Below are 18,202 nucleotides of genomic sequence, written 5' to 3' on the forward strand. Positions count from 1 at the left end.
AATAAATAAATCTTTTTAAAAAATCATGTTTCTTAATACAATGAAAGCAAGTGATAAGGTAGCTAATAGTTACAAGATACTAGACTAATAATATAGCAAAAACCAGATTTTCAGGAAAACATAAATTGCCTAAAAACTCCAAACTGCAACCATGATTTTCCCATTTTATTTGCATTTTGCATTGCCCTACTTTGCCAACTCGAAAATCCTGAGAGACAGAGTTGTGATATTAATAGCAGGAATAGAATCCAGGACAATGCCTGCAACTAGATCAATTTAAAACCTGCCATGATAGCTAATTGTCCAAGTGTACATGTGTAGTTTTTCTTTGTCAGGATTATATATTCTACCTTATTGGTATAATCCTAAAAGGGACTTTTGTGTGTTTTGTGCTTAAAATCAAAATTGAATTTGTTGTGGCACTTTAAAATCTCAGTCCCCAGAACATATTCCAATTTGAGTCATTGCATCCAAGTTTGCAAAAACTTGGTTGTAAGTAGTTTTAGCTGGAAAAGTTTATTAGTTCAACTCTAAAAATGAAAATATTATCACCTCTTGGCCTTTTGGCTAAGATCATGTGTAGTATCTGCTCTTTTAAGTTTAAAAATGAAAACATTGATTCACAAAGACAGAGACATTTGAATGGTGGGTAAGTGATCTTTATTTGGTCTGTACATTCTGCTTCCAAACAGGAGTTTTCCATAAGAAAAAAAAAAAAAAAGAAGAAGAACTAGCTAAAATACAATCAGAAGTGCATTTATGTTGGACTCCAACAAAAAGTTTCAGCCTTTTTCCAAATTTTCATTTATATAGCCTTTAAATTCATGGTTCAAGAATCCATTTAACTTAACTCCTGGAACAATTGCAATACAATGGCTTAGTATATCCTCCCATGAAATTATGAGCTTAAGTCTGGACGCCTTTCCAGACCGCCTTTGCTGTACTGGCCCATTCCCAGATTCTGGCAGCAAGGCAAAGGCCATCGGGAGCTTCTGAAACGTAGGCCTTCGAAGTAGGGCGATGGCCAGGAAAAGGACTGCAGAGAGAATGGCAGAAGCATCATCGAGTGGGTGAAATGAGTGCAGGGAACGCAAACTTACACTGCACAAAGGCTTTTATTTTTAAGAGATGATGTTTGTAAATAGTGATACCCCACACAGGATTCAGTAGTTAACAACAAACCCAACCTTTAATTAACCCAGAGATTTCAGAATCTGCCCTGCGGCAGATCCCTGCTCTAGGGATTTAGCATTTCAATGTCTTCCGTCCCTCTCAATACTGCCACAAAAACAACCTCAAGAAGGCCCTGAGGCGCAACACAGAGGTTCTTGTGCAAACACGCGGCCCCAGGGGACGCCTCGGGTTCTACCCTAGGACCGCCAGGCCGCGGGAGGCTGGCGCGGCCGCTGGCGCCTCCCATTGGCTGCCTCGAGCGCGCCGTTCCGCCCCGCGCCGCGCTCCGCCCCGGTGTCAGTTGCGAAGGACGCGGCGTCGGTTGGTTACCAAGATGGCGACGGCTGGGAGACTGCTGCCACCTTTGCTATTGCCAGGCAAGGTCTTCGCAGTTGCAGCAGCTGTCGCCGCCACAGTCACCAGCGCCTCTGCGCGGGAGCCAGTCTTTCGGCGCCCGTGAGGGGGCTTGAGAGAAGGCTTGTGGGGAGGGGCCGAGGACGAGGAAGCCGGAGCTGCTATGAGGGAGGCGCTAGGGGCTGGCGAGGAGGTGGCGCTGAGGTGAAGGATGCTGGCTGGGAGGCCGGGAGCCAGAACCGCGGTCCCAGGACTGGGCACTGACTCCTCCGACACCCGCGGCAGAGCGCCCCTCGGTCCCCAAGAGAGCGGCGGGCGTCACCGACCTGGCGCTTACCTGTATCCTTCCCAGCCTGTGGCTGCCGGGGTGGCGGTGTTGGCGACGGGGCCGGTGTTTTCCCCATTAACTCCCCAAGACCGCGGCCGCCAGGTGATGCAAATTAGCAAGTCATTTTAGTGCGGGTGTTCTCATTGCCCCCGCCTAATCCCGTTCTGCGCCCCCTTCCCCCGCCGCCCTGTTGTCCTACCCCATTCATCAACTTCTTTGTAAAATGTCGGGGACTTTTCAAATAGAGACACCGTGTATTCTGTGGGAGTTATTTTTGCCTTCTAGAATGATGCCTTTATGTTCTTTACTTACATATTAATCACTTCTTGGTTAATCATGCCACTTAGAGAAGTGGGAAAATAGCAAGAGGTTTTGCTATCCTGAAGAATCCGTGAGAACAACTAAGCTAGCACGTCGAGATATGTTTAGCAGAGCTACTGAAGCCTAGCCCTGCTTGGTGATTTGTTTTGTTTTCTCTCTATGCAGTCTGTTGTCACAGAGACAGCAGAAAAGAAATGAGAGGGAAGGGACCCAAGCTTCCCAAAACAGATTGCCTGGGACTTTTCCCTCATTTTTAGTTGAAGCCAACTTTGATGTTGCTGTTGGTTGCCTTGTAGAAAATTAAGCGCAAGAGTTTTGTTTACACAATTTGCAAACCATGTTTATTGCTTCCGAGACTGTTGTGATGATTAGAATTTAACGTTTGAATTCTCCAGGGACTAGTTGGCAGGGATAATAGTGCCTAATCATCTTCACTCTTGTCTCCTCTTTCCAAAGTAACCTTTATTTTCTTATCCCTATTGTCTCCAACTTTTTCTGGAATGTCCTTTTAACTCTGTTGGAATTTTAACAGCATGTAAGCAATTTGTATTGATTATCTGCTTTTTGGCAGGCTCTGTTCTAGGTTCTAGGGATATAAATTAATAAAAAAGAGTTTTACTAAGGGTAAAATATCCCTCTTCTGAGCATGGTTTCCTGCACCTACCATCCCTTCTATTTGTTCGGTGAAGTTTCCAAAATGATATCCTGCAATAGCAGCTTCTACTTCTCATCTGTTCATAAATAACTCCACTGAGTTTGACTTTTGCAGTTGTTACTCTCAGAAATATACTCTGATATGAACTGGGTTATTTTTCTGTATTCATTTGACTCTGCCCTTGTGACATTGTATTTTCCTGGACACCAAACTCCTGTTACACTGAACCTGATTTATCATGAAATCAGTAGGGACGTAGTAAACGTTCCTGGACAAGGTGTTTCTACTATTGTCATTAATTAAATGATCAAAGATAAAATTGTATATGCAATGTAATAGATACAAACACCACAGAAAATACTTGTAAATATAAGGGGACTAAAGAAAGTTCCTGGAAAATCTATGTTATCATTCACATAATAAATATGAGATCTCCGCTAACATGACCCCAGCAATAGATGCTCAGTGAATTTCAAAGCAACATGTTCTATACTTACCAGCATATTTATGACCCTTTATCTTTATGATCTAAAATAAATTATCTTTTAATTCTACTTTTTGACAGACTTTTTGAAAAACCCTCATGGAATTCAGCAGTACATCAAATGAACACACCAAATAGGCTTTATTCCAGAATTATAGTGATGGTTTCCTAAAGAGAAATATATACTTTAAAATATAAAGACAAAATGTATTGTTAAAATTAAGCAAGTTGAAAAAAAAAAAACGAAAAAAAAAATTAAGCAAGTTGTAAATTATCATTTCTTTTTTTAGGTTTATTTTAATTTTTTATTTAAAGTAAGCATTTTTAATGTATTTATTTTTTTGAGTTATCTTTTCCTTTTTTTAATTATGTGAGGTGAACAAATTTTGTCTATTTCATCTATACAGATTTAGGAACATAGTAATACTTCCCCCCCTATCCTTCCTCCTGCCAATGTTCCCACCCTGTCTTCTCCTTCCTTTCTTAGCCTTTTAATTTTGTTTTGTTTTCTTTTTTATTTTTAGATGAAAGAGTAATATGTGATATTTCAGTGGAGGTATACATTGTACAGTAATCAAGGAAAAGTAACATTCATCACCTCAAATATCTATTATCTGTGGTATCAGAACATTTAAAAATCTTCTTTTAGTCATTTTGACAAATATATTATTACAGCTATAGTCACCCTGCTATACAACAGTAGTCTTTTAATTTTTACAATGACATACTTTCAGTTTATTTTATAATCTTCTAGTTTGGATATTCTTTGTTCTGCCTCACCAAGTCTGTTAAGGCTTTCTACTGCATTTTTTATTTGACATATTGAATTCTTCATTTCTAATATTTCAATTTGATTTCTCTTCAGAATCCCTAATTCATGGGAAAATTTCTCCTCCATGTTATGTATGGATTTCTTTAATTCGTGAATTTTCTTCTCATTGCTCCTGAGTAGTCCTATGATCCTTCTATTGAATTCTTTTTCAGGCATTAATCTCTTCATCTTCACATTCTAATATTGTGTGATTGTGTTCCTTTGATTGAGCCATGTTGTCTTCCTTGTTCTTGTTTCTTGTATTTCTGCATTTATTTTTAGGCATCTGTGAAACAGTTGTTGGCTTTCTACACTGATGGGTTTTATTTTTTGAACTATGCCTCTGTGGCCTGGTGGAGTGTCTGCTCCTTCAGTGAATACCCAGAAGCATGCACTGGGTGGGGCCAGGGAGCTCTGCTAAGTAACAAGATTAGGGGAGAATCTAGGGTGACACCCAGATTGTGCATGGTGGATCTCTTCTGTTGTCAGTAAGGGAGAGAGTATGATCACACCTGTTGATGTAATCACAACCTCACTTCCTCTCTTCCAACATGATAGTGCCTGGTGTTAGCCCACAATGTGCACAACTCTAGTCCATGTTGGTACATGAACCCCACAAAGAATATCACAGTCTTCAGTGTGAGCACAGAACCCTCAGCTATGCCCCCCCTCACCCCAGGCAGTCTTAGAGCTCTGAGTCTCTGTTGCCAGACACAATGATTGCCTAAAGACTCTGCTACATCCCACACCCTACGTGCAGTAGTGAATTCCCACAGTCATAGGGATAGGGCACAGGACTTGCACAGTCATGGGGTACAGAGGACCCCCTCTCTGTCCTATGCGCCTGCCCTGTCCATGGAGAGAGCAGAGTCATTTCCAGAGTTGCCTGTGGTTGCTCCACCTTGGCAGTTTTAGCCCCAAGCCTGTGATAGGTTGAGATAATAAGTGCATATCACAGCCCTAAGTAGGTGCCCAGCCTCTGTTAGCCCTCCCATCCAGACTTTGTGGGTAATATGGATTATTTTCCCTCTGGTAAAATCCCTGCTTGTGCACACAGGACCCACTGCAACCTCAACTGGTGTCAAGATGGAGCCTTCTCCTGGCCAGTTGCAGGGCGCCCTTGTGGGTGAATGAGGAAAATGAAATGTGCTTTTCCTTTACTGGATTAGGTGGGTGCCCTGCCCCCCAACTAGGGCTCCAGTCTGGACGCATCAGTGTGGTCTGCTAGGTTCTCCCTCATGCAGTATCAAGTGGCATGGGCTGCTGTATTCTGCCCTCACCTCGCTCTCAGGCGCTTGTGTCTCCTCCAGCTCCCAGCTGCAGGAGATGTATATGGTGTCCCTGCACCCTGCTGCACATCCACTCTTTAAACATTGCTCCATGGTGTCCCTCGTCTTCCTGTAGAACTTCCACTGCAGGCGGCACTCTAACTCTCCCCAGGGAATACACTTCCTTCACTTTTCTTCTGCTGTCTTCCCCTAGTCAAAATCAGCACATCTAGTTCTTATTCAGCTATCTTGGAATCCTCTCATGTATATACAGATTTAAGAGCATAATGAGAATTCTCATCCTCTCCTCCCTTTCATCCATGCTCCCACTGTAGTTCCTCCTGCCTTTCTTACTTTTTCTTTTAATTTTTTAAAGATGTATTTATTGATTTGAAAGTCAGTTACACTGAGAGAGAGGGAGGGAGGGAGAGAGAGAGAGAGGGAGGGAGGGAGAGAGAGAGAGGGAGGGAGGGAGAGAGAGAGAGGGAGGGAGGGAGGGAGAGAGCAGTCTTCCACCCTCTGGTTCACTCCCCAGTTAGCTGTAACAGTTGGGGCATGGCCAGGCCAAAGCCAGCAGCCAGAAGCTTCCTGTGGGTTTCCCACATGGTTAGCGTGGGCTCAAGCACCTGGGCCATTTTCTGCTACCTTTCCCAGGGCATTATCAGCGAGCAGGATCAGGAGTAGAGTCTGGAACTCGAACCAGCATCTATATGGGATGCCAGCATTGCAGGTGGCGGCCTAACCTGCTACATCACAGTGCTCCCCTTTTAATTTTTACAGTGACATACTTTCAGTTTAGTAAATGATCATTTTAATGGATGACCAAGATGGATGACCAAGACTTATACAAAATCCAACAGCTTTTGCTACTCTGTGTATGTGTGTGTGTGTTTGTTGGTTATATATACTTTTACTAATAAAAAAGAACACTTCAGAAGGTTCACTGAAAAATGGAATTCAAAGGTAAGCTTACTTATTTTGGTGCCAAAAAAAAAGAAAAAAAAAGAATCCAGTACCCAGAAGCCATTCCAGTTTTCTGTAGAAGATATTTTGTCAGGGGAGTCAGTAAAAAGAACAAAACTGTACAAATTCCAGCTGATTAAAATTAGCTAAAGTTCTGTTGATCTTTTATATAAATTCAAATAGAAATATGGTTTAACAAAAACTGAAAGGACACTCAAGTTCCCTTCATATTATGACTCTTTTTTCCTCATAAGTATCTCAGCTTTGTCCCTTCCATTAATCTTAGCATCTACCTTGCCTGTCTTTCTTCTCTCTTCAGTTTATATCCAATTCTTGATTATTTGTACAAATTCTTTCACCAACAATCCTTAATTCTTTGCACTCCTATCCTTCTTCCTCAACTACTCAGGAACTACACAGCCCTTTTTATCCACTGCTTTATGCAAATAACAAACATACTGCCAGAGAAAAATCACAACACAATACAGATTGGTTTTTGGTTTCTAGCTCTATCCAAACTGCAACAGTATTCCCTCTTCTTTTTCTTAATGCCTGTTTCAGATCTGTCTCCTCTCATCACTCTCAATGAACTGTATGATCATTTCATAAAACATGAATGTCATGAACTTTGTCAGATTCCTCCCACTAAACTGCATACCCACACACTCCCGCCCACCTTACCTGTCTTTCCTCCCGCCGGATCCAGGCCCGATAATTGGAATAAGTGAAAGTGAATCCATTCACTGATGCCCTTATTTCCACCTCAAGAGCTCTGGATTATAAATTATTCCAGCTGTTATAATTTACTTTCAGTTTCTTAGCGTACTTCTTGCCCTGAGGTCTGTAAACATGTTAAGGTTTTGGTCATTCTTAAAATTAAGTAAATCAACAAACATTTTGATCACAAGAACTATTTTAGCTGTATTCTCATATCTACATATTCTTTTTCATACCTCTAAAAAAATGAGTTTATAGTTTACTGTTTCTATCTTGAGTCATACCTTATACTACATTCCAAAATAAGCTTGAGCTGATAAAAGGGATAATATAAAATAAATATAAAATGAAAACTGACAGCCGGCGCCGCAGCTCACTAGGCTAATCCTCCGCCTTGCGGCGCCGGCACACCGGGTTCTAGTCCCGGTCGGGGCACCGAGCCTGTCCCGGTTGCCCCACTTCCAGGCCAGCTCTCTGCTGTGGCCAGGGAGTGCAGTGGAGGATGGCCCAAGTTCTTAGGCCCTGCACCCCATGGGAGACCAGGAGAAGCACCTGGCTCCTGCCATCGGATCGGCGCGGTGCGCTGGCCGCAGTGCGCCTACCGCGGCGGCCATTGGAGGGTGAACCAATGGCAAAAGGAAGACCTTTCTCTCTGTGTCCCTCTACTGTCCACTCTGCCTGTCAAAAAAAAAATTAAAAAATAAAATAAAATAAAAAATGAAAACTGACAAAAAATAGAATTTCACATTTATTGTATTTGAAGGTATAACTTTACCTTTTGAAGAGAAAGTAGTAATTTTAAAGAAAAGTATTTCACAGATAACATTACCTTAAAACTTTAAGGAGAAATTGTAAAGCTTGAAATATCTGGGGAAAAATATTTGTACTACGAGAAATAATATTTGTATTATTCTGCCTGTATTTAAGTTTTTAAAAATAATTTTAATGAAGTTCTCAATAAGTGACTAATGAATTAATAATACTCCAAAGACAAAAATAAAAATTAATAATTAACATAGGGAATGTTCTATTTTTGCTAATACATAAATAAACATGGTTTTATACCTCATCTTTCTGTTTAGAAAGTACTATGCCATGCTCATGGGCTTTTAAAATTTATATTTCTAATGGCATGTGTTTGTATAACCCCTTTAGAAGCTTATTTTTCTATAATGCATGAAAAGCTGTGTAAATGCATATCCATTAGTCTTGTCATGTCTGCCTCAGAGAATTTTCTCAAAGAAAGTCATTCAGCAAGATTTGATTATATCATGACTGTGTTATAAGAACTATGCCAGGAATTGAAGTTTTAGAAATATAGAGGAGATACAAATGGTATACTCATGAAAGTATCAAGTAATATGGTAGAGGTTAGAAATGACCTCTTAGGGGAAAGATTGATGACAATGACCCTGAAAGGATGAGTAGAGTTAGACAACCAGATGCCAAGAAATAATGGCATGACACATGCTGATCATGGCTTATTCTGATGAATTATCTTAATATGATTGGGAATAGAATTCATACAGGGAAGTGTTGAGAAATGAAGCTGAAATAATAATATAATGATACAATGCTTTAAATACAAGTTCAAAAAAATTGGAGTTTGTCACGAACTGATAGTTTTTGGGAAAAACAAACAATAGGAAAAAAACAAAGAATGAAAAACACAACCAGATTTCTATTTAGCTGGCTTTGTGGAGGTTCAAATGAATGATGGCTAGATTAAGGATGTGACTCACAAACTGTGAGTCCGGTGTTAATAATGCACTGTCTCTAGTGGGAAATCTGTGTTATTAGAAGCATGGGAGTAAAGTAGTGTAAATGGCTGATGGTGAGTGCTTCTGTCATTTTACTGTAAGTACTTGGACTGGTGCAGACTTGATTCCTTTTCATGTTCTCGTTAAGGAGCTGTAAAAAATATTACTGTTAAAAATCCAAACCTTTCTTTGCTTCATGTAATGAGAAGATAGCTAAATTTACTTTAGGGCTTCTCAGAACAGCTCTTCTTTTATTGAAATTTACTAGAATGAAATGTGTAAGAAACCACTTAGCCTATGTATTGGATTAAAAAATCAATGTCATAATAAAATTCCACATTAAAAGAATTCTTAGAGGCTTTTAAAAATGACCTCTTTTCATTTAGGTTTAGTAAATAAATATTATGCAGGGAAGCAGGTCAGATGATTGTCTTGTAGCAGACAAAATTTTTAAATCATGTTAGACTTGAACTCATCAGTTAATTATTTGGATGAGGGGGGGTGGGTAGGATAACAAAATTGCTGTTTGTGTTTCTTTCTTTAAGGAAAAAGATGTGAATCCCAGCCTTATTTCAGCGAAACCTTTGAAACTATGATGGACATAAGTCTAAATTAAATGTGTGTTGTTTGTTTTTTTCATTGTATTGCTCTTAAGACTACTGAGGTGACAGTTTAATTCTTAAAAGAAAATGGAAGCATAAATAAATAATACAAAAAAAAAGGAGATGAGTTAAAAGAGTAATGAATGGGACCAGCATTGTGACACAGCAGGTTAAGCCACTGCATGGATGCTGGCATCCCATATGAGTGCCCGTTCAAGTCCCAGATGCCCTACTTCCAATCTAGCTCCCTGCTAATATACCCGGGAAACCAATAGAAGATGGCCCAAGTCCATGGTGGAAGACTTAGATGAGGTCCCTGGCTCCTGGATTCAGCCTGGCCCGAACCTGTCACCTGTGGCCATCTGTGGATTGAACCAGCAGATGGAAGATGTCTCTACCTCTTCCACACTCCCTCTCTCTCTCTAATTCTGCCTTTGAAATAAAATCTTTCAAAACAGAAAAAAAGTACTGAAAATAAAATTTTATTTTATTTATTTATTTTATTTAAAAAAGGACTAAAGTTCAATAAGCATAGGGATACAGAAAACTCTTTCATATGCTGATTTTATTTTCCTTGTGTAAATTCCCAGGAGTGGGATTGCTGGATCAGGTGGTATATCTATTTTTAGCTGTCTTCTACAATTGCTGCACTGGTTTACATTCCTACCGATAGTGGATTCAGAGTACCTTTTTTCCCATGTCCTCACTAGATTGATTGATTGTTGGTTGTAGTTTTGATTTGCATTTCCCTGATGCTATTGATCCTGAGCATTTTTTCATCTATCCTGTTGGCCACTGAATTTTCTCTTTTGAAAAATCCATGTTCAAGTCCTTTGCCTATTTCATGACTAGATTGTTTGTTTTGTTATTGTTGAGTCTCTTGAGCTCTTTCTAGATCCTGAATATTAATCCTTTATCAGCTGCATAGTTTGCAAATGTTTTCTCTCATTCTGTTGGTTATCTCTTTACATTGCTGACTGTTTCCTTTGAGTGCAGAAGCTTCTCAATTTGATGTAATCCCATTTGTCAATTTTGGCTTTGATTGCCTGTGCTTCTGAGGTCTTTTCCAGTGTGTCTTTGTCTATGCCAATATCTTGCAGATTTCCCTAAAGTTTTACTCTAGTAATTTGATGATATCAAGTCAAAGATTTAGATCCTTGATCCATTTTGAGTTAATTTTTGTATAAGGTGTAAAGTAGAGGTCTTGTTTCATACTTCTATACACAGGGACCCAGTTTTCCAAGAATCATTTGTTTAAGAGACTATCTTTTCTCCAGGGATTGATTTTTAGTTATTTTACCAAAGATTAGTTGGTTGTAGATGTGTGCATTGATTTCTGGAGTTTCTATTATGTTCCCTTGATCTACATGTCTATTTTTGTGCCCATGTCAGGCTGCTTTGATTATAACCTCCATGGACTATGTCTTAAATTTTGGTATTGTGTTATCTCCAGCTTTGTTTTTGTTGTATAAGATTGCTGTAGCTATTCAGGGTCTCTTGTGTTTCCATATGAATTTTAGCATCTTTTTTCCTAGATCTGAGAAGAATGTCAATGTTATTTTGGTTGGGGATTGCATTGAATTTGTAAATTGCTTTTGGTAATATGGACATTTTGATGGTATTAGTTCTTCCAATCCATGAACATGTAAGATCTTTTTTGTGTGTCATTTTTTATTTCTTTCTTTAATGTTTTATAATTTTCACCATATAGACCTTTGACCTCCTTGCTTAAATTTATTCCAAGGTATTATTAAGTTTTTTGTTGCTATTGTGACTGGGATTGATCTTAGAAGTTCTTTATTAGCCATGGTATTGTCTGTGTATACAAAGGCTGTTGTGTGTGTTAATTTTATATGCTGGCTGGTGCTGCGGCTCAATAGGCTAATCCTCCGCCTGCAGCACCAGCACACAGGGTTCTAGTCCCGGTTGGGGTGCCGGATTCTGTCCCGGTTGCCCCTCTTCCTGTCCAGCTCTCTGCTGTGGCCCGGGAGTACAGTGGAGGATGGCCCAAGTGCTTGGGCCCTGCACCCCATGGGAGACCAGGAGAAGTACCTGGCTCCTGGCTTTGGATCAGCGCGGTGCGCTGGCCACAGCGCACCGGCCGCAGCGGCCATTGGAAGGTGAACCAATGGTAAAGGAAGACCTTTCTCTCTGTCTCTCTCTCACTGTCTAACTCTGCCTGTCAAAAAAAAAATTTATATGCTGCCACTTTACCAAGTCTTGTTTTTTTAAGATTTATTTATTTATTATGCAGAGTTACAGAGAGGCAGAAGAAGAGGGAGAGGTAGGAGGAGGAGAGGAGAGAGAGAGAGAGAATGAATCTTCTATCCTCTGGCTCACTCCACAAAGGCCAGAGATGGGCTGATCCAAAGTCAGGAACCCGGAGCCTCTTCCGGGTCCCCCACACGAGATTATGGGCCCAAGCACTTATACCATCTTCAACTGCTTTCCCAGGCACATTAGTAGGGAGCTGGATCAGAAGTGGAGCAGCCAGGATTCAATCCAGCACCCCTATGGAATGTTGGCACTACAAGTGGCGGCTTTATGTGCTGCGCCACAGCACCAGCTCCTACCAAATTCTTTTATGCATTCGAGTAGTCTCTTAGTGCATTCGTTTGGTTCCTCTATCTATAAAATTATGTCATGTGCAAACAGGGATAATTTGACTTTCCAAAGGGTATCCCTTTGATTTCTTTCTCTTGCCTAATGGATGTAGCTAAAACTTCCAGGACTATATTGAACAGCAGTAGTAAAGTGGACATCCCTGTCTGGTTCCAGATCTTAGTGGAAATGCTTCCGGCTTTTCCCCATTGAATAAGATGTTGGCTGTGGGTTTGTCATAAATTGTCTTGATTTGTTGAGGAATGTTCCTTCTATACCAAATTTGCTTAAGGTTATTATCATGAAAGGATGTTCTATTTTATCAAATTCTCTCTCTGATGGAGATAATAATATGGTTTTTATTCTTCAGTTTGTTTATGTGATATATCACATTTATTGATTTGTATATATAGAACCATCCCTTCATACCAGGGATGAATCCCACTTGGTCCAAGTGAATGATCTTTCTGATGTGTTGTTGGATTCAATTAGTTAGTATTTTGTAGACAATTTTGCATCTATGCTTATTGCAGCTGAATTCACAATTGCTAAAGTATGGAATCAACACAGATGTCCATCAACTGATGGCTAGATACAGAAATTATGGTATATATATGTATACACACACACACACACACACACACACTATGGAATACTACTCAGCCATAAAAAAGAATGAAATTCTCAGACAGAATTACGTAGAGAGATAGAAGAGAGAGAGGTCTTCCATCTACTGGTTCATTCCCCCAGTGACCGCTACAATAAGAGATGAGCCTATCAGAAACCAGGAGCTTCCTCTAGGTCTCCCACATGGGTGGAGGGGCCAAAATCCTGTCTTTTGCAACAAAATGTATGCAACTGGAAACCATTATACTTTGTGAAATAAGCAAGTTTCAAAAAGACAAATACCAGATGTTTTCCCTGATCTGTAGTAGCTTATAGAGTATCAAAAATATACTGTATAGGAGTGAAATCAAGATTTTGAAATTCGATGCTTGTTTACAGCCCTTGTCTGTACTGCTGAGGAACAGTGTTTTATTCTGCTTACTATTTGTTGAATTCTTTACTTTGTATAGGGTTAATCTTATAAAGTAAACCGAAAGATCATTATAAAAATTAAGAGAGGGAGGAAGAGGAAGGAAGAGGTAGGAAGGGAGCTCAGGCAGGAAGGAGGGTAGGATGGGAAGTATCACTGTGTTCCTAAATCTGTATGTATGAAATATATGAAATTTGTTTACCTTAAATAAAGTTTTAATAAAAAGGACAAAAAGGTGAAGAAAAGTACTGAAGTAGTTCAAGGAAGAAATTTAGAGCATTGGAACCAATGCAGTGGAAGAGAGCATAATAAAGGAAAAGTACAATTAAGAGAGCACTAAAGTACATTTGGCAAGAAATTAGGCTATATGATGAATAATTACTTGTGGTGGTAATATTTTTAACATCCTATTTGGCAAGGGACAATTGGGATAGGGTGAAGTAAGGATCAAGTTGGGGGAACTTATGCTATGCTTTTAAATTATAATCATTTACCTAATCCTACATCCTTCATTTTGTTAAACATGTTAAGTATATAAAAATTATCTTTTAGGTATTTCACAAAGATTCTTATGGAAATATCTTACCTATACTGGACAGTTTGTATAAAAATGAAAAATTTAACCAAGTAGCTTATATTTTCTAACCTTGAATACAATATTTGAAAATATTCAAAGGCAGCAGGCAAAAATTTGCTGTGTGTGTGTGTGTGATAGTCATTTGACTAAATTTGAGGATATATAGTTGTCAAAACATTGCATTCATAGTGTTCTTTATCCTCATGTGAGATCTTAAACATGCTTATCAGAAAACAACTATCTCCACATGTACTTCACCTATGTCATAGTCCTCCATGCTTCTCACCTAAGCCAAAGCCTCCCCCTAACCTCATACATTGTCCCTGGGTATCCTGAAAGGAAGTTGTACTTTTCTTACTGCCAAATCGTGACTGTTCAGTAACTAACCATCTTGTTGAAGTCTGGCTATTACTCTATGAAAGAAGAATAGGGTAAACCTCTAGCTGTTTCTATGCTAGTGAAGAATAAGATTTCCAGGGGCCAGCACTGTAGCTCAGCGGGTTAACACCTTGGCCTGAAGCGCTGGCATACCATATGGGTGCCGGTTCTAGTCCTAGCTGCTCCTCTTCCAATGCAGCTCTCTGCTATGGCCTGGGATAGCAGCAGAAGATGGCCCAAGTCCTTGGGCCCCTGCACCCGCATGGGAGACTGGGAGGAAGCTCCCGGTCCTGGCTTCAGATTGGCCATCTGGGGAGTCAACCAGCGGATGGAAGACCTCTCTCTCTGTCTCTACCTCTCTCTGTAACTCTACCTGTCAAATAAATAAAATAAATCTTTAAAAAAATCAGATTTCCTTCTCTTTTTATTCCATTTTTATAAGTCCATCCAAAAAACCTACTTTAAACAAAAACACATACATGTAAGTGTATTGGGTACTTGTGTTGAAGTAATGCAAAATTTTGTTAAAAAAAAAAGAAGAAGAAATTATGGCCTATGACTTAAAACTGGTTAAAGAACAACATAATTGAAAACAATAAAGCTTCCACTACCTCAGCTTCAAACAACCAAAAAAATTCAAATACATATATCTTGAAATATATAATAGTATTACTGAGGGACTGTAGAATACTAAAATTAACACATTTTGAAAATTAACAAATCATGCTCAATAAAATTTATTGTGTGTGTTTCTTGCATATTTTACCATTATTAATCAATTTAGGACATAAAATTATTCAATGGATCCTATAAAGAAAATTTTGAACCTCTGTTTTTGGGAAAGAAAATTTTAAACAAGCTGTTTATTCTAAAAAGAAAAGCTATAATGTTCTGCATGCAGTCTGTGACTTCAGTAGTCTCATGTAATTATAAGATACTGAATAGTAATAAATTGGCAATTGAATGAGCATTTTTTAAAATTCAGAGTAACTTAAAATTAAGACAAATTTGATGAACATTTAATACAATATAAAGCACTAAATAGGAAAAATTAATTTTATGAACAACTTATTTAAGAAAAGTTTAATAATAACTTTCAAATGAATTGGTGTTTGGCAAAACCAAAATTTTCCTTTAGTTCTTTGCACACTTCGGGATTCATATGCCTATGCTCAGTTTTACTAGTTGCTTGGCTTTTCTAGTTTCTTGTAGTTGTAACCTATAAGAAAATCACTAAGTAAATAATTAAACTATACTCCCAAATATTCCAATTATGTTTTATATATGACTTTTATACTATAAAGAATCTATTGAAATATTTAATTCATGTACTTTCTATTAAGGAGAGCTTTATTTTTTATTATGTGTGTGTATATATATATATATATATATATATATGCCTAAGAAGGCAACTTTTTCGTACTCAAATATTTGTCAAATTAATGAAGATACTCAATCTCCTTATCTAAGCTCATGATTTTTAAAAGTAACCTCCCTCCAAGAATGTAAGATGTATCTTAAGTTCTAATACCAAGTCACAATATTTTTTTTTACAGCTGGTCATATACTAACACTAATGTGTATACATACTAATTATTCCACAAAACTATCATTAGGATGAGGCTGTAATTATATTTATCAGTTAGCACTAATGTATTTCCACTGAAGATATAAACCATTGTTTCTTAACTTAATGCTATCATTAGAGAAATGAAAATCCACCTAGAGAAAAATTTAGAAGAAGAGCGCCAAATATTACTACAGCAACAAAAAATATGTCGAAATCGAGCACGTAAATATTTTGTGGAGTCAAACCGGAGAAAAAAGTAAGTGATTGTATTATATTGAGAAGCATAGAAATGCAGCCAATATAAATTGTTTCTCTACTGTGCAGATCTTTATGGACCTAAGTCATGACCATGCTTTTTCTATAAAACATTGATCAAGAGTCATGCTGCTTTGTTAATGTTATTGTTTTCTGCCTAATGGACAAGGATAGTGGTGTATTGTCTAGTTCACTGACTGTGACCATAATTTTTCTTGTCATAGAGCAGTTTATGACAATGCCAAATACACATCATAAAATATGTTATATTTTTGGTTTTTTAAAATCATTTCATGATGAATTAGAAGAGTGCCAATTAGTATTTAGTCTCTAATAAGTTAATTTTATTATTTACAAATATATATTTTCTAAATGTGCCATTTTTGTGCATTCAATTACAAAATGGGGGAAAATGAATAATAGTGGAAATGTATAAAATGATTTTATAAATAACTGCCCAAAAAGAGTTTTCTACTATAACCTGGAAGCTAAAGTAAAAAAATGCCAACTATCTAATCACTGCCTAATATTTTTCAGGATTTTTAAAAATTATTAGATATCTCTTAAGACAGTAATTATGATATGTTACTATTGTTTTTACTACCTTCTCCATAGTTTTATAATATATGAATAGCAGAAAACCTCTAGAGTTTATTAACTACATCATTGGTTATATGTTGCAAATCTCATTTGAGGAATACAAAACTGTTTACCTGTAATTTATTTTCATGTGTTATAGTTCTCTCTAGATGAACTCTTTCATTGTCTGATGTAGTTGAAATTCTTTAATGAAACTTAGTTTTGTTTTCATTTTGTTTGTTTTTTTGTTTTTCTCTTACTTTTTGACTCCTGAAGCTTCTGAAAGGTACATGATTGTATTCAGTAAAGATGAATGGACTTCTGAGTCAGAGATCTAAAAAATCTTAGTTCTCTTAATTAAAAAAAAAAGATTATTTCATCTCTTTGAGCCTCAGTTTTCTCCTTTATGATTGGAATTAATAGCATCTATCTCAAGCAATTTTTATGTAGGGAAAAGAAACATAAAATTATATGAAATATTTCATAATACAAGTAAAAAATACTATGATGTCTGGCAGTTCCATCTTAGATAGTTTATTGAATAATAAACTTTTGTCAATTATCTATTTTCTTTTTACAGAAAACTTCAATTATCTATTTTCTAGTAATTGACTTGCTTTGTGAAATAGTAGGCTATATAAATGGAATTTTAGCCATAAAATTCCTATTTCTATTCCCTCATTAAATACAATAATTCTGATGCAGAAAATAATGAAGAAATTTTTATTTAAAATTTTAAGATACAATTTTGATACGATTTTGCTATATTTTATGTTTCTGTTACCCTAAATTAAAATGTAAAGACATAAAACTTTATTTTAAAATACTAATCATTTGTCCCTCTATCTCACCTTTTAAAAATGAAATCAAGTTATTTGTGCATTTCTAGATTTCAAAAATTGTGGGTATGGCAGTTTTGGCCGTGCCATTATGTACCCATTTATCCATCTGTATTTATTCTATCCACTTACATTGTGGTTAGGGAGGGTTTTTTTAAGTTTTCTCCCCCTTTAGGTAGGGACAGTCTCCTAGCCAGTTGTCATTTATATTTTGACAGTGTCAATTTTACTTCCCCAGAAGTAATCAAGGGAAATGTTCCTAGCATCAAGAACTCTTTATTTCCTTTAATTGTTTAATATCACACAAATTGTTTCTTCACTACATTCTTGCATTCCTATTACCCATGTTTTTGTATTTTATATATATATTTGGACAGAGTTAGACAGTGAGAGAGAGAGAGACAGAGAGAAAGGTCTTCCTTTTTCCATTGGTTCGCCCTCCAAGTGGCTGCTACGGCTGGCTCGTTGTGGCCAGCGCACTGCACTGATCCAAAGCCAGGAGCCAGGTGCTTCCTCCTGGTCTCCCATGCAGGTGCAGGGCCCAAACATTTGGGCCATCCTCCACTGCGCTTCTGGGCCACAGCAGACAGCTGGACTGGAAGAGGAGCAACCAGGACAGAATCCGGTGCCCCAATCAGAACTAGAACCCGGGGTGCCAGCACTGCAGGCGGAGGATTAGCCTAGTGAGCCATGGCGCCGGCCCATTATATAGTTTTTTTTTTTTTTACATTCTCGAAAATATTTATCAAATGGAATCTCATTTTTTGTTACTTTCCAACAAATTTTTTTAAAGATTTATTTATTTCAAAAGAAAGCCAGAGTTACAGACGAGCAAGAGAGAGAGAGAGAGAGAGAGAGAGAGAGGTCTTCCATCTGTTGGTTCACTCCCCAGATGGCCACAATGGCTGGAGCTGTGCTGATATGAAGCCAG

General features: G+C 38.0%; 1 protein-coding gene and 1 pseudogene across 1 annotated transcript in view; both read left to right on the forward strand.

Moving 5' to 3' along the window:
- The first annotated feature begins 547 nt into the window (after positions 1–547).
- LOC133765015 (U2 spliceosomal RNA) lies at positions 548–663 on the forward strand (annotated as a pseudogene).
- Positions 664–1,738: 1,075 nt separating this feature from the next.
- Positions 1,739–18,202, forward strand: part of CEP126 (centrosomal protein 126) — a 113,699-nt gene continuing 97,235 nt past the window's right edge. Inside the window, exons 1-2 of the mRNA XM_062198319.1 lie at positions 1,739–1,866; positions 15,735–15,854. Coding sequence (XP_062054303.1) covers positions 1,739–1,866; positions 15,735–15,854 — 248 coding nt within the window. The remainder of the gene's footprint in view (positions 1,867–15,734; positions 15,855–18,202) is intronic.

Source organism: Lepus europaeus, chromosome 7 (assembly GCF_033115175.1).
Source record: "Lepus europaeus isolate LE1 chromosome 7, mLepTim1.pri, whole genome shotgun sequence".
In the NCBI taxonomy this organism is placed as follows: domain Eukaryota; kingdom Metazoa; phylum Chordata; class Mammalia; order Lagomorpha; family Leporidae; genus Lepus; species Lepus europaeus.